The following is a 17,186-nucleotide window of genomic DNA, read 5'->3' as shown; positions in this document are numbered from 1 at the left end:
CAACAACAATAACAACAACAACAACACATACACACACCCCATTAAAACAGAAAGTTTACTGACTGGCAAGTTACTTGGAAATTAACCCATTAATCCTAAGGAAGCAAGTAAAACAATGGATAATACAGAAAATGTTAAAAATCAACAAGGAATTTTTTAGGAACTGATTACCCTTTGGCTATTTAATCTGCTGTGTGACCTTGGAGGAGTTTGTATAGAGTGTCGTGTGACTGTCTCAGTCAAGTGGAGCACTGAGCCAAAAAAACTAAGGTTACCAAAGGTTGCTCCTATAGATGCTTTTCTGCTCCTCCCCCCATGCCCACGACAACCTGAGTGTGCTTGGTGTTAGCAGGAAGCGTTTGCGCATCACAGGCATCAGAGGAGGAAAAGCCCCTGCGGGCAGTGTCCGTGGTTGCTGTTCATCAGCAGGAGTGGAAAGGAAGTAGGACCGTGGTCCATTGCTGATCCCGTTCTAGCATCCACTTTCTTCTTTTCTTTTTCGAGCCCAAGTACACAGGCAACCCTAGAGATTCCAACCCTTCTTTCCTCCTCCCATTCTCTTTTACCACTGAATCATCATTCTCAGTTTAAACATCGGCTGTCAATTCTGTCTGGAATCTTTTCTTTGCCATTTGGAGAACTGTGTTCCCAGTGCTCAGGACACTGAGGTAGGACGATCACAATTTCTAGGCCACACAACTAACCTATATCTCAGTCTCAGTTTCTTCTTTTGCAACATACTTTACAATGTTTCACATACTGGCTGTTGCTTTGTTTCTTTCCATTTTAGGCGGCTTCTTCTTCTTCTTGAGGAGGAGGAGGAGGAGGAGGATGAGGAGGGAAGCGCGGACGAGGAAGAAGAAGCCATCCTCCTCCTCCTCCTCCTCCTCCTCCTCCTCCTCCTCCTCCTCCTCTTCCTCTTCCTCTTCTTCTGCTTCTGCTTATTTTTTCACTCCCTTACTTTTCTCTACCCTTCCCTTCTACCCTCTCCCGTGATCCCCATGGTCCTAATTTACTCAGGATATCTGTCTTTTTCTGCTTTCATGTAGATTCAATCCATGTATGTCTCTCTTAGGATCATCTTTGTTGTCAAGGTTCTCTGGAATTGTGAATTGTGCCACTTTGGATGTCAGTATGGTGATTTCTCAGAAAATTAGGAAGCAACCTACCTCAAGACTCAGCAATACCACTTTTGGGTATATACCCAAAAGATGCTCAATCATACCACAAGGACATGTGCTCAACTATGTTTATAGCAGCATTATTTGTCATAGCCACAACCTAGAAACAACCTAAATGCCTCTCGACTAAAGAATAAATAAGGAAAATGTACATTTACACATTGGAGTACAGCAGGAAAAAAAAATGACATCTTGAAATTTGTGGTCAAATAGATGGATCTAGAAAACATTATATTGAGTGAGGTAACCCAGACTCAGAAAGACAAATATAATATGTACTCACTCATAAGTGGCTTTTAGACATAAAGCAAAGAAAACCACCTACAATTGGGTGGTTTATGCAGATCTATGAGTATAGCAGGATGTCGTTAGACATCCTTACATTGACCTTTTCTTCAGTCGGGCTTGGCTCTATCCTAGGTCTCTGGGTCATTTGGCCTGTGGATTCTGGTATTTTTTTTTAAATGAAAGCATTAATCTAAACAGTATTAAACCAATGGGTCTACTAACAGCAAAGTGGGGCCCTCTGGCTGGCAGGCCTTTTTGACTTGCTTTTAGTGAAGCACTGAGTTCACCTTCTTGGTTGAGCAAATATTTTCAAAGACTTGCTATGATCAAAACTCAGCGTTTGGTGATGGAGATTTAAGACAAGGTAAAACATGCATTTTCTGTCCTAGACTTGTTCATAGATTTCCAGCAAAGAAACATAAATAATAAACAAAGAGACATGAATAACTATCATATAAATATACTACAGAAACACACATTTGCCAAGAGTCTTCATAGAGCAATTCTAAGCATTCAAGAATTAAGAGCTATCAAAGTTGTCAGTCTATAAACATTGCTCTTAGTTAGAAAGAGACATTATCCTATCTCAGATGACACATTTTATGTTTGAATATATACAAAAGAAAATATTGGAGCATATGGATGCATAGACACCATTCGGCACAGTTCCCACTGGAGTGATGAGGGGCTAGGACCTCAAAAGGAAGATGGTTAACCCAGGATCCCACAATGCTTGAAGAAAAGATTAGGACAGCAGCTCAGGCCTCTTTACACTGGCCTTTCTCATATCCCTCTTCATCTCCAAGTATTCATCATTTGTGTTGACTTCCCAATAAGGATGGAACCCAAGGAAGAGGTTATCTAGAGTAGGGAGGTAGAGGGTTCACTTCTTACTAGGTTCATGGGTGGAATCAGACATGGCAATAAAGATAGTGTATTAGTTAGCTTTTGTATTGTTGTGCTCAAAACATACGATAGACACAGCTTAAGTGAACAAGATTTATTTGGGTTCACAGTTTATGGCATTCAGTCCATTATGGTGAAGAGAGCATGGAGGAACCCCTAAGCTCACATCATGGTAGACCAAGAAACAGAAAGTGACATGAAGTGTCCAGGGATAATATAGGATCATAAAGGTCTTCCTGGAATAGCCTACTTCTAGGTCCCACATCCTGAAGCTGCCTCTGCTTCCCAAAATAAGTACCCCAGGGTTCCAAACATTAGAATACATGAGATTATGAAGATATTTCATATTCAAACCACAACAGAAAAAAATAGAGAAGAATAGTTTTGTATGACACAGAAGTCTTCAGCAATGAAGACCCAAAGAATCAGGAAGGTCTATAGTGTATTGTGTGGAAGTATGACTGGAGTAGGGGAGGAGTGGATTTGATAGTAGTAAAATAATTCAAGATTTGTTTGTTTAGACTCTTCTTAGATAAGGACATTCATTTTCCCTGGGCATTGGGTGGGCACCTGTGGAATGAAGATCTTATGACCTACTTTGGTAATAGGGACAAAGTATTCTTTTGTGGGTGGCTTTGGTGGAGATAGGGAACCGGAGAGACCTCCTTGTGTCTATTTTTCAAATGCTGGGGTGAGATAGGGTCAGCATGTCCTGAAATCCAGCAGCATCTATGCTCACTGGGACATCTGAACATCATCTTTTTGGAGTCTGTCTGAGTTTGTTGCCTCACCCCATTCCTGCTCATGTAGAATAGATGACAATATGCTTCTTAAGGAAGATTTTTTTTTATCAGATGTTTCCTTGTGTGCCTTAGTCCTCTCCAAATTCCTGTTGAACAGTTAGGGAATGAGCCCTTCTAAACACAGGGCGTCCACTGTGTTCTTCCTTTGTCCTCATGGACTGGGGTGAATTTCCCATCAAGGCCAATTTGAGCCGAAGGCACAACTACTACTGACTTCCATCAGGCAGGACACCAGTTGCCGGGCTCTTCTGTGGTTGTTCCTGCTGTCTTTCCTAAGGGAAGCATCTGTTATGGCTTGCACCAAAGTAACCACATTCTGTGCCCTTGATATACTAATACCAGAGCTTGAGTGAACCTGGAGAAAACCTTTGCATTTTATGTTCTTCCCCAACTGTGACCCATTAGGCCATGAAGAGGCTATGTTTCCTAATTTTCTTTTCTAATAGAGTTCTCCTCTCTCTTCCAAGTGGATGCTAAGAGGTGCACCAAAATGGACCCTCAAACCTAGACTCCAGATATAAAAGAGCCCTGAGCTATTTAGAAGAGCCTGCATACATACATATTGTCATGGTTTCCCAGAAAGAGGCTTATGACTGTGGTAAACACAGATTTTAACAAATTAGATGGGATCCTTTTCAGTAAGGGCAACTTTACAGAGGTTCTCTTTGCGCATCACAGAATCTCCTCATGGACACACAATTAAAAGATTTTAGTGAATATATTGACTTGAACAGTAACGTAATTTGAGGATATTCCCATCACTTCTATACTTCCCAATACCCTTAAGTTCATTTGGATGAACACCCCCTTCTACAATGGTCCTAAACCACCCAAGGTCTATTTTCTCTCCTTGTTGAGTTGCTTAGTTAGGGAATTTTGTGCAAATAGAATGAGACAATCTTGGCCTGTTGTGACTAGCCGAAGAGCTGTCCAATCAGTTGTATGTACCACTAACTTGGTCCTTCATATGCCAATTCACACTGTACTGCATAGATAGATGGCATTTCATTTATGTGTTTGTGGGCACATGGGCCTTTGTGCTAGTCACACTATGGAGCTGAGGTAGATGCTACTGCTGTGAACACTTGTGTACAAGTCTTTGTATAAGCATATGTCTTTATTGGTCTTAGGTACATTTTCCGATTGGAATTGCTGGGGGTTTGGTAAATATATGTTTAATATTGTACGAACCTGGCAAGGCATTTTCCAAAGGGGTTGAGCCCTTGCCCACTCTCCCCAGCAGTTTCTAACGGTTCTGATTCATCACATCCTAGCCCACACTTGCTGTCATCTGTCTGTTGATTACAGTTATGGTAGTGGGTGTGTAGCAGGGTCTTGTTGTTGTGCTAAGTAGGTTTTTGTTCAGTACTTACAGCTTTCAATTTGATGGTGTGTCTCTGAATCACCCAAAGAGAATCATGAACAAAGGATCCAGTGTTTACCAAATCTATTTGCTCTTAGAACCTTTTTATCTCTCTTCAACAAATATGTTCAAGGCCTAATCATGTTCAGAGTTCTGAGAAGAATTACGTCATTTGATTAGTAATGTTTTTAAACTTCATTCTGAACAAGGGTCTATGGCACAATGATTCTGAACCAAGCAGCTCGAGGAGGCTAACACTGTACGTAAGCTTTAAAGAAAGTCAGCAAACAGACCGGTACTAGGAGGTTTGGAAACCAGTTATTTCTCTGTTCTTGGTTCCCTGTCTCAGCCCAGGTGTGTCCAGATTTCACAGAGAGGAAGCTGGGCTCAAGCTGGGATGTTGGTTACATGTTAAGTCCCAATGCAGAGATAATAATCATCACAGTGTACGGATGATAGCAAGAAGAGATTTGCATTGTTCCACCTGTGCATGCTGGGAGTCATGGTGGATAGCTCACCGAATCCTCATTATAAAGGGTGCTATTAACAGATGAGCCTGTGTTGGTACTAAGAGGCTAGTAGTAGCTTCTAGACAGGTAGCAAGAAACGGCAGAATCAGAATTTGAATCTGGGTCTCCCAGACATCAGGGTGTTTCAAATATATCCTACTACCCTGCTAAAGAGGTAAATCAGGAAGACCCTTCACTTGTCCTAATCACAAAGAAATTACAGAGTTCTGGAAATCCTGGCAACCTAGCGTTTGGCTGCTTAGAATCATCATGGTTCCAGCCTCCTTTTTTCTCCTCTTTTCACCTACAAAGCACATTCTGTCCATTCTGCACATATCTTCCGGCACATTCGTCCCCCTTGTTTCACTGTCCCCATCCCAGGTTTTTGTTACAGGCCAGGACTCACATCCCCGGCAGTGAGATCTTCCCAGGCCTCTGTTCTGCACACCCTCTCCACTCATCTTCACAGTCTCTATTGGCTCCCGACATTTATAGAAAATTCCCACCTCTGAGCAAAGCACTGAGATTGGCCTCTTTCCTCTCCCATCGGTCTCCTGGGCTTTCCCACGTGGATCCTCTTGTGGGAGGCCAGCTGGCTTCTCACTGGCTGTCCAAAACTGGACGAGCTAGTCTTACTTCTAGGCCTTGCTCTTCAGCTTCTGGTGCCTCCCTTGTGGTACCCATTCTTCTCTGAGCCCTCTCTGCCATTGGATGTTTCCCTACCTCTAGGATGCTATCTCTGCAGATCCCGAGGCACAGTGGCCCTCCTTCCTCTGAATCCCCTTAGAGAACCTTCTCATTACCCCTCTTGGTCACTTGTCTTGCTTCTTCATGCCCAGTCTTGTTCTCTGTAAATGAGGTAATTACAGAAGTGCCTCATGGGGCTCTGACGCTGGTCAAAAGATGTAAAACATGTAAAGACGTGATTAAACTTAGCCCAGGAGCTGGCACAAAGCTGCTTACCAGTGTTCAATAAATGAAAACATGTGATTGATAAATAATTAAGATTGTGCATCCATTGCTCCTCTCATTGCTGTGGCAAAATCCCTGCCAAAAACAGGGAAGGAAGGGTTATTTGTGTTCACAAGTTTATGGTGCCGGTCCATCATGGTGGTGAAGGTTTTGTCAGTGGGCATTGGAGGCACCTGGTCACATCGCATTCATAGTCACGGAGCAGAGCATGTGGCGTTTGAGTCTGTCTGGGACTCCAGCCCATGGCATGGGGCCACCTCTCCTCAGTTGAATCTGTCTTGAAAAAACTTTAGACATTCCCAGGGAAGTCTCTCCGAAGAGATCCTAATCCAGCCAAGTTGGCGATGAAGATTAACCAGTGTCAGCGTCATTGCCGAGGGATGATCTGTATTATTTTAATTTGACTTTCTCACAATGGCTCAGCGCCTTGAGAACGGGGTTGATTTATGAACATTTACACAGAACCTTAAGCACCAAAGACACTGGGAAATGCATGGCGAGGGTGGGCAGAAAAACTCAAGTGTGGGGATACAATCCTGTTCTTCATCAAGATTAGTTCTGCTGCCGCCTGGGTGTGGGTTCCAGTTTCTTTCTCTCTGCATGACCCCTGCATCCTGTTTAAACTCAGCGCCACACTTAGTTCCTGGGACTGCTTTTCTGTGTTCACTCGGCACATCCTCTTATCCTCCCAGCCCTCTGTCTCTCCACCCACAGCACAGAGAATCTTATCCCATTCTTGGCCCTGAGCATAGGCGAGGAATCATGGGAAGTGATCCCTTTGGTGCTTAGCCAATGGCTGCTGTTGTGGGCCTCTTTCCATTGCTGTTTTGTTGATAAGCTTATTGACTGTTCTTCCAAAGGTTCACAGTAACAGACAGTACAGATTTTGTGGAGCAAATCAAAGAGATCTGCCACATCCTGGAGGCTTTTAAAAGTGCTGAGTCAAGGTACCAGCAGCTCGGTTCTTTCCAAGAGTCATGAAGGAGACCGTTCCCAGCCCATCTCACAACTGCTGGCCTCAGGCTGCTGTAGTATGTAGATGACATTGTTAGTGAATGTCCACACCATCTTCCCTCCAACCCATCTGTCTCCACATCCAGGTTTGCTTTGTTCATAAGATCACAATTGTTTTAGACTCACCCGAAAGTCCTATTTTACCACTTCTGCCAATCCCTGGTGTGTGTGTGTGTGTGTGCGTGTGCGTGTGTGTGTGAATGCTGAGCCTAAAAACAAGTCAGTGGGCATCTTGTTCTCCCCTTTATTTTGTTGAAACAAGATCTCTCATTAAGACTGGAGCTCACACGTCGGTTTAATTTGCTGGTAGGCTAAAGGCCAGCAAGTCCAACAAGCCTCCTGTTTTCTAACACCCATGAGCTTGGGTATGTGAACTTGTGACCTCATGCCTGTGCACCAAGCACTAACCCACTGATCTGTCTCCCCAATGCCCCCAGTCTCAGATTCTGTTCTTCCTGAGATCACGCTCTGAGATCCTGAGGGTTGGGGTTCAATTTAGCTTTTGTGATAATTTAACCCACGTTGTTGCAGATGACTAATTGGCGTGTTCTCTAGAAAATGTTATGTTGCAAAAGTAAATAAAAAATAAATTAAAAATAAATAAACAAAAGAGCTTGGCATTTTTCAATGAGATTGAAGTTTGAGGAAATATCACAAAAAAAAAAAAAAAACCGCTTGACACTGAAGCCTCTTTGTTTGCCTGGACTAGACATTTACAGCTCGGATGAGTGGGGTTAGTTTTGACAAAGACCTGTTTCTTTCCACAGGGAAGGTTCCAGAATCTTTACCCAAAGTGGTATTTCCCACATATGCTTTCAGAATTGAAAACCTTTCGTTCCTGGCTCATGACATTTTTGTGGGGCCTCCAGAATAGAACTAACCCAGCAGCTCTTAGGCGGTTGGCACACTTTCTCCATGTGACAGCATGCTGCAGAGGGCCCTGCTGTTTATGTGTGATGTATTGCCCTCCTAGGGTTCCTAAACACATGCAGTAAAAACCGATTTAGACTATTCATCTGACAGGATCCAGGCCAGCCTGGTCCAATAGAAGTTTATTTACTGGAGATGGTGAAAATTCTGCCAGGGTGGAGTGAGAGTCATTCTGTTAAGTATTCCTTGCTAGGTCCTTTAGCATTATTGCTCCAAGTCCCCTGGGCTGGTAGTGGTACTGAGGAAAAATGCAATGTCCAGGTCTGATTCCCACACTACAGTTCAGTGTCTTCTGAGGCATAGGGCCTAGGATTCCATTTCCAATGAACCACCTGGGTGGGTCTCACTCACTCTGCATTTGGGAGTCAGTGTTTCCTGTCATGATTTTGGAAAAACATGCATTGTATCATCAGGGTTAGATGATTCCCAGAGCCGGGGTCTCCTCAAGGCTGAGGGTGTGTAGATCCCAGTGGCGTGTGTGGGGCAGAGGGCCCAGAGACGGGCTGTGGGCAGGGGAAGAGTCTGCCAGCTGTGACAAGGGCACGTGTGCGCAATCCATTGTGAGATGACATTTGTTGGACGTAGGGGAGGACAGGGATTCCACATGTGGAGGGGGTCCTGGTAAGGGTTGATAGCTCTGAATTTTTTGTTAGTTGGCCTGAACTCAGGAACAGCTTTCCATCAGCTTCTATGGGAAGAAATCTAAATATCTTTCTCAGAAAATCTGGCTCCTGGGTGCAGCTGTTGTGGAGAATGGCGGAGAGAGGGTCTAGCCTGTACTACTGAGGGCTTGCTCACTCAGGTGGGACCTCGGGCCTACTTGGGGAGCTGTGCAAAAATTCAGATTTCTCATGTTCAATAGGCCCTTCTGCGAGCTCTGGAGACTGCATTTTCAAAGTTCCCATCTGATCTAATGAGTCGTTCACCCCGGTTCACAGCCTCCAAAGGCCTATGGTCCTTGCAGTGAATCCTAGCTTTGTGACAGCCTCGCTTCTGTTACTAACTTCCTCTGAGCCACACTTGCTTTATCCACTAGATGAAATGTTCCTGCTCTCCCCTAGTCTTTCCTCTTTCTCTCCCCTTCTCCCCCTTTTCTTTTTTTAACTCTTCCCTACCTCCTATAGTGCTCAGGATGTAGTTCAGTTTCAGGCCACATTTGGGAACATGGTAAGCATCATTCAGTGATGCCTCAAACCTTGGGAGACTTGAGATTCTTGAAGAATCTTGGATGTTGGACCCAACAGAGGGACACAATGATTAGAACTGGGTTATAAGACACCGCCTTGGCCCTAGACAATACTGGCTCCTGGTTTTTCAGAACTCGAACTAGGGAAATAACATTGCCAGAGATGATATTGACACTCGGGCGGGGCATTTGAAATATATTCTTATGCATCCAGTACTGTTGCCCTTGATTTACACAGGAGAGCACTGGCGCTTGGAAAGAGGTGTGTATGTTCATGCCTGTGGTGCATCGGAGTCATGTGTCGCAGAAATCCAGGCAACGTGGCTCTGGGTCTCAGACTCCGCGTTCTTAACATTGAGCCAAGTACAAGGTCAGGGTGGCCCTGGAGCCACAGTGCTGATCTCCAAAGCAAGATGGGCCTCCGAGAAAGCTCTCTAGGATATTACTGGGCTCTGCATTGCTAGATATTCCGTGCTTTGCATTTCTGGTTACTTGATAATGAAGTAGTAAAAGCATTCATTTTCACAATGGAAATAGGCCTTTAGAACACCTCCATTGATGCCAACAGCTTGACAAGTTCAAAGGAAACCCATAACACAAAACTGTCTTGTGCTGGAAACCCCTTGACTACATCTTATTGTGTTCCTGTGTAAGATCTGAATTGACCTTCACCTGGTTCTTCAGAGCTCAAAGGGCTCTCTGCCCAGGGTTTCCCTTCACCTGCCTCACTGATTCAGTCCTCATGTAGCTTATGTGAATTCAAATGTCTAAGATCTACTTTACCTAACGCACAAAATACGGATATTAGTAAATACATTCACTTAATTCAGAGATCATGTCAGAATCTCAGCCTTCTGTAACTATCCCCTTTTCTGTCTCTATTTCCAGGGCATCACCTTCAGTAGAAGGACAAATTACCTCAGTCTGTGAGCTGCCAAGTGCTGCCCCCATCCTGTCAAAGAAAGCAGCTGGACCTGTTTTTAATCAGCACCTCCCAGCACAAGCCTCTGGGTCACAGGGGAAGAACAGGGCAGGGTTTGAAACTTTCCAAAGACAATTAATACACACTGAGTGCAAAAGGCCACTTAGGTCGTCTCTGTATGAATCTGCTTGATTTGAGAAGCAAACAAGAGAGGTGCAACTTTCATCGAAGACTTCACACGGACGTACTCTCCATTGCAACCATATTATAGATGATGGTTATTGAAATAGCCCCAGCATTTCCCACAGAGCAAAAGATATAGCTTGAGAAGCTATCAGGCAATTCCAGAACCAAGGAATGGATGACTACAGGTATCGGGACAACTACGAGGGCTATGCCCCCAGTGATGGCTACTACCGGGGCAACGAGTCAAACCCGGAAGAAGATGCCCAGAGTGATGTGACAGAAGGCCATGATGAGGAGGACGAGATCTATGAGGGCGAGTACCAGGGCATCCCTCATCCAGATGATGTCAAGTCCAAACAGACTAAGATGGCGTCCTCCAGGGCAGATGGCCTTCGGGGCCAGGCAGACCTGATGGCCGAGAGGATGGAAGATGAGGAGCAGCTGGCCCACCAATATGAGACCATCATTGATGAGTGTGGCCATGGGCGTTTCCAGTGGACCCTCTTTTTTGTCTTGGGTTTGGCCTTGATGGCTGATGGAGTGGAAGTGTTTGTGGTGAGCTTTGCTCTGCCCAGTGCGGAGAAAGACATGTGTCTGTCCAGCTCCAAGAAAGGAATGCTTGGTAAGTAGAAACTTCCAAGGTCATTTCCCTGTGACATCCAATATGTGAAAGTAAAGGAGAAAATATACATATGTATTATCTTCTTATATATGTGTATATGTGTGTATACATATATATACATGTGTATACATACATACAACACACATGTATTTATATATAAAGAGAGAGAGAAAGTCTGTCACCGTTAGACACTTTAAATATGCAATGGTATCCTGTGAAGTTATAATTTTGTAATCATTTGCCATTAAGGCATTATTGTCTTATAGAAACAAATTAGTCAACGGATTGGGTCAGACTTACATAGCTAGTATTAGAGCTTGCTTTCCTATTCAAATCCGTTTGATGCTTAGCTCTTTCTTTGATGCCCACATCTTGTTTTCTTAAATGACAGACTATTCTCCCAGTAAACCATCTTCCCTATTCAAATAACAATACATTTTGGAAGGGGGTAAGACATCATTCCTTCTTCATTTGTCTTCCCAGAATCCAATGGCCTCTGCCTCCAGCTTCTCTTGTCTATTTATTTTTTCTCTCTCTGTGTGTGTGCATGTGTGTGTGTATGTGAGTGTGCACATGTTGGAGGAGGGCCGCTTGTTCTTCCCAGCCACCCAGCTAGCTCAGACCCAAAATAATCACACAGAAACTGTATTATTTAAATCACTGCTTGACTCATTAGCTCTAGCTTCTTATTGTCTAACTCTTACGTATTAATTTAACCCATTTCTATTAATCTGTATATTGCCATGAGGCTGTGACTTACAGGGTAAAATTCCCAGCATCTGTATCCGGCGGCTCCATGGCTTCTCTCTCACTGCTTTCATTCTCCCAGCATTCAGTTTAGTTCCCCCACCTACCTAAGTTCTGTCCTGCTACAGGTTTAAAGCAGTTTCTTTATTCATTAATGGTAATCACAGCATACAGAGGGAAATTGCACATCTTGGTATGTAGATTGTATATGCACGGGTATGCCCATGTTTTTGGGACTCAGAGTTGATGTGAGATATTTCCCGTATCTCTCTCCACTTTACTTACTGAAGTAGGGCTTCTTGCTAAACCTTGGAGCTCACCAATTCTGACTAGTCTAGCTAGCCAAGTTGCCCTGGGACTCTCCTGTCTATGCCTCCTGAGTACTGGAATAACAGGCGACTGCATGGCTGCCCAGTTTTTACATGCTTTCTGGGGATCTGAACTCCAGTCCATGTGGTTGTATGACAGGGACTTTACCCACTGAGTCATTGGCTCATTTAATTTTTTTTTAAAGGAGCTGTAGGGTTGGCTCAGTGGGTAAGAGTATCTACTGTGCAGGGAGCCCAGGTTCAGGCCCCAGAATCTAGGTGACAGCTCACAATCACCTGCATCTCCAGTTCCAGGGGATATGACACTCTTTTCTGGTCTTTCTGGACACCAAGGATGCAGTTGGTGCCTTTATAGACATGCAGGTACAATGCTTGTGCACATAAAAGGAAAACAGTCCCTTAGAAGTTTATAAAAAGGTTTTGGCAATTTCATTCATTGAACTCACATACTAGAACACCACGAGCATGTGTCCTACTCTGAGCTCCATCCCCAGCCCTTTTCTTTCTTCCTTTCTCTTTCTAAATTTAAACTGTTTTTTGTAATAGGGACTCATATAACTCAGGCTAGTTTGAAACTTTTCATATCGCCAAGGATAGCCTCGAATCCCTGGTTCTTCTGCTTCTACCTCCCAAACACTGAGCTTATAGGCATGTGTTTCCATGCTTCACCTCTGATTAATTAAATATGTTTTGTTTTTAATTCTATGTATGTGAGCGTGTATGCACATGAGAGTGCCGTGCCTGTGGAGGCCAGAAAAAAAAATCAGATCCCCTGGGGATGAAGTTATATGTGGTTATTAGTTGTCCAGTTTAAGTTCTGAGAACTGAAATCCAATTCTGTAGAAGATGACCGAATGCTCTTAACCACTGAGAGCCGTCTCTCCACCTCCACTTTATTCACCGGCGTGTAGACCACAGGATTGCCTAGGAGAGAGCGAGAGCTAAGGTTACTGACTGCTTTGTGGGGATGACAACTTGATTCACCGACAATGGAAAGCTGTTCAGTGTTAGCCATCTTACAAGACCATGCCAATCCTGAGCTAGATGCCAGCAGTGACTGTCTGTTAGCACCACCCAAGAAGCTGTAAATTAATGCATACCTGGGACTGGGGAGATGGTTCAGTTAGGAACATGCCTTCTGCATAAGCACGGAGACCTGAGTTTGGATGCTCAGAACCCATGTAAAGAGTTCATAATGGTGGCCTATAACTATAACTCTACATTAGAGGAGAATGGTGGTAGAGAAAGGGGGATCCCTAATGTTCATCAACCAGCCAGCCAGTCTAGCCAAATTAATGAACTTGAGGTTCAGAGAGAGAATTTGTCTCACAAACAATGTGGAGAGTGATGGAGGAAAGACAGTTAATGTCTGCCTCTGGCTTCCACACATCTGTGACTGTACACGTGCATATACATGCACACACTTATATTGATAGCTACATTCACTATACAATGTGCACATTTACCCACACAAGTATGCAAACACCTATACTAGCAAGTATATACATTATACATACCATTATCGCATGTGCATGCACGTGCGTGCACACACACATACACACACACGCTAAGAATGTATATTTGACTCTAGATTAGTCTCTCTAGCTTTCATTAGAGTCCCTACTGGTGGGCCATGGGCATGGAGGGGTTTTGCTGTGCACTCAGGGTAGAGAAGGGGATAATTGATATACACATTCCTTCTCCATACGAGCTTCAGAGATGCCCCGGTCTTTGCTCACTGTGCCATGCAAGGTGGCAGATGATTCCCAGGTGGCTTCCCTTGTGTTTTCTTTGATAGTTAATCTATCTGCTGCCTTGGTTAGAATGACAGGATATATATATATATATATATCCATATATATATATATATATATATATATATCGAAATCTACTCGGTGCTTTACAGATTTTCTGCTGTTTTGCTGGCCTTTCTCATGTTATTTTTATGTGACTCAGTGTGATGAGCACAGTATGAACCCCCAGTTCCCCAGATAAGGGAGGTGTTGCCTGGAGACCTTAAGTGATGAATGCTGGATTCCACTTCCTAATGAAGTTTCCTGGCCCTGTGCTCCCTTCATTGCTATTCATCCTTGCGTGGGTTACTTTCTGCTAATGAGGTTGGAAGGTCAGCTTTTATCATGCACAGATTTCTTCCTGGGATGCCAAAGGAATGGAGGCTAAAGAGCTGGTGATTTCCCAGAACCAGGACAATCTCTGCTTGCTTTCTTCTAATTTAAAAGCAAATTATAATAATTACACCACCACGACCGAGAGCTGTAATCTGATAAGCTTGCTCCTTTCATCAATTCTGATATATGTCATCTCTAATCGTCACTGCAGCACGCAAGGTAAATAGTGTCTTCACCATTTTACAAGTGAGAACACACAGACTTTAAGAGGTTAAAACAACTTGTCTAAAGTAGCTGGAGACAAAACTAGGATTTGAAAGTGGCTATATCTAACTTCACCTATTGCTTCTCCTTTCCCTTGCTCTGTAATCCACGGAAGAAGACTTTGCAGGGGCCATCACCTATATAACCTTAACCTTTTACGAAAAAGCACCATGTAGTAAGTTACAAGTGAAGGTGTGGGGCTTCCACCCGAGTGCCGGAATAAGTGACAACCCATTTCTGCAGGTGACAGGAGTCTCAGCCAGCTGTGTCACGAAGGCCAGGGGACTTGCAGGGGTCTGTAGTCTGTAGTAACTCCTTAAGGCATAGACTGTATGCCCAGGGCAGGCCTCACTCTGGAGAGTTGGGAAGCATCCGTGCTATCATGCACCAGGCTAAGAGGGATGCCCTCTAAGTAATGTCTGTCACCACGATATACCACAGTAGCAGAGGCAACAAGTGCATCCCCCAAACTCCCCTCCAGCAACCACATTAGGTGGAGCACTTGGGTCCTGTGTGGAGTTCATGACGACACAGCTAAAATGGCCCTCTATAGGCTGGTGGGTCTAAAACCCATCTTAGAAATCTTAAGCTAAACAAGCCCAGATGCTCTGATTTTTATTCTGCAGGAGATTGATTTAGTTCCTAGAGACAGAAGGGTAAATGTCATAGATATTAATGGGGTCGGGGAGAGGGGGGAAGATACCTGGCTCTAGAAATGGCATGGCGTTTGATGAACCCCGCTGAGGTTCACTGAACAGACTGGATGGACACACCCTGCTCTGGGTGGGCTGAGCAAGTTGCTCAGAAGCGCAGAGCGAGCACTTTGTGTTCCCCTGCAGGAGATTGTGCTGACTCAGAGGCACACATTAATCTCTGTTGGGGGTGTGCAGAAAATAGTCCAGAGAAATCTCCTCAGTGCCCTGGCCTCTCTGCCTCACCTCTCCTTGGCTCTGAGGAAGGGAACTATTTATTATCGTTGAAAGAGGATGTGTTAGCTGATTATAAGTCAACCATGAGGCCCAAGTTACAATGTTGAAGGCCACGTGATATCAGCTGTGAAGAAGATGGATAACTTCTAACATTTTCTTCATTTCTAGCTCTGGGAAACAGATCCCCATAGAGGAAGTAACTTGGTCAAGGTCATGAGTCCTGAAACTAGAGCCTGGGCCCCATTGTTACTGGCTGTCTTTGTTAGGGCTTCTATTGCTGTCATTAAAAACCGTGATCCAAAGTAGACTGGAGAGGGAAGGGTTTATTTTATCTTATGACTCTCTGGTTACACTCTATTACTGAGAGAAGTCAGGCCAGGAACTCAAGGCAGAAACCTGAAGTCAGAGACTTAAGCAGAGGCCATGAAGGAACACTGCTTACTGACTTGCTCTCCTTGATTTGCTCAGCCTGTTTTCTTATATACTGCTGGACCACTTGTGTAGGGGTGGCACTACCCACAGTGGGCTAGGCCCTCTTACATCAACCATTACTCAAGAAAATGTCTACACATTTGTATAGACCAATCCGGGGGGGGGGGGATTTTCTCACTTAAGGGTTCTTCTTCCCAAATGACTATAGCTTGTGTCAAACTGACAAAAACCTAGCCAGATCACTGGCACAGAGCCCTTTCTCTACATCAAACCCTATTGCCTTTGTGCCTAAAAGATAACTATATAAGCCAATCAGGTGATGTTTTTATCTGCATGATTTCTTTTTATAGGGGACAATATGTGCACAGGATATATTTGGCTGCTTTCAACAGCGGCTTTGAGTCATAAAGGCATTCCTTATTTACCGCTCCAGAATTCTCCCAGTATGTGTCTCCAAGCATTGATCCAGTGCCCTGCTGATGTCAGGGCTGTGAGGTTCACACCTCCACGACTGTCTTTTCCGTTTCCTTAAGGTCATAAGGTTGACACCCCGGTTCTAAGATCTCTACACACTCCTCAGGGCCTTTTCAGTCTCCATCTCTAGGTTCTTATCGTTGTGACCTTTGAACACTGGGATATTCTAGTGCTCAGTCAACACCACGGCCACCCACACCTCTGGAGAACTCATTCGGCCTCTAATGTTGCCCTTCAAGCGGTGTTACTCTCTGCACCTTTGCAGCCCAGTCGCTTCATCCTACCTCTGCTGCTTCCCTCTCTGCTCATGTTGTCAGCATCACTCAGTTAGAATCTGTAACAACAGTGTCCTTACTGATTGTCATGATCTAGCTTGTTGGAAGAAAAGGCTAGGGTGGACAGGCCTCTCAGAACTAGGCTTGGAGCGTGAGAGGGACCAACCATGTAAAGACCTGTAGACCGAAGATTGGTGGTGTGTCCAACCAACTACTGGAGGAGACACAGCGTCAGGGAAACACATAGGACATCAACATCTCGGGCCATTCAATGTAAAGAACATGTTGTGTACTTGGCAGAGGAGTGAAAACAGGAGATTGGACCATGAGTTATATTTTATTTTTAACAATGTGAGTATTCACTTTATAAACATACTATTAAACACAAATCAAACAAGACACATGGGTTCTCAAGCAATAGATAAAAATAACTGTTTTGCTAGAAGAGTATTTAAAAAGCAGAGTTTTATTTAGCAATTCAAATTTCTGTCTCTCTTTGAAACTGTAATAGGTCATAATTCATAATTCATAATTCATCAGTTGTTTGAGCTTAGGTGGTATCTACTTCCTTTAGATGAAACATCTATCTATCTATCTATCTATCTATCTATCTATCTATCTATCTATCTATCATCTATGTATGTATGTATCTGTCATCTATCTATTTATCTCTCATCTATTTTCATATTCTTTAAAAATATCACTTTGTGTTTGTGTGTGTGTGC

At 43.9% G+C, this 17,186-nt stretch overlaps 1 protein-coding gene across 3 annotated transcripts in view; it reads left to right on the top strand.

Moving 5' to 3' along the window:
• Window positions 1-17,186, top strand: part of Sv2b (synaptic vesicle glycoprotein 2B) — a 161,018-nt gene that overhangs the window by 89,667 nt on the left and 54,165 nt on the right. For all 3 annotated transcript variants that reach the window (XM_038313642.2, XM_038313641.2, XM_038313640.1), the window contains exon 2: window positions 10,041-10,882. In XM_038313642.2, the coding sequence (XP_038169570.1) occupies window positions 10,432-10,882 (451 nt within the window). In that variant the 5' untranslated portion in view covers window positions 10,041-10,431. The remainder of the gene's footprint in view (window positions 1-10,040; window positions 10,883-17,186) is intronic.

This window comes from Arvicola amphibius, chromosome 12 (assembly GCF_903992535.2).
Source record: "Arvicola amphibius chromosome 12, mArvAmp1.2, whole genome shotgun sequence".
Lineage (NCBI taxonomy): Eukaryota > Metazoa > Chordata > Mammalia > Rodentia > Cricetidae > Arvicola > Arvicola amphibius.
The sequence above is the reverse complement of the archived record's forward strand: the minus strand, read 5'-3'. Positions and strand labels throughout refer to the sequence as shown.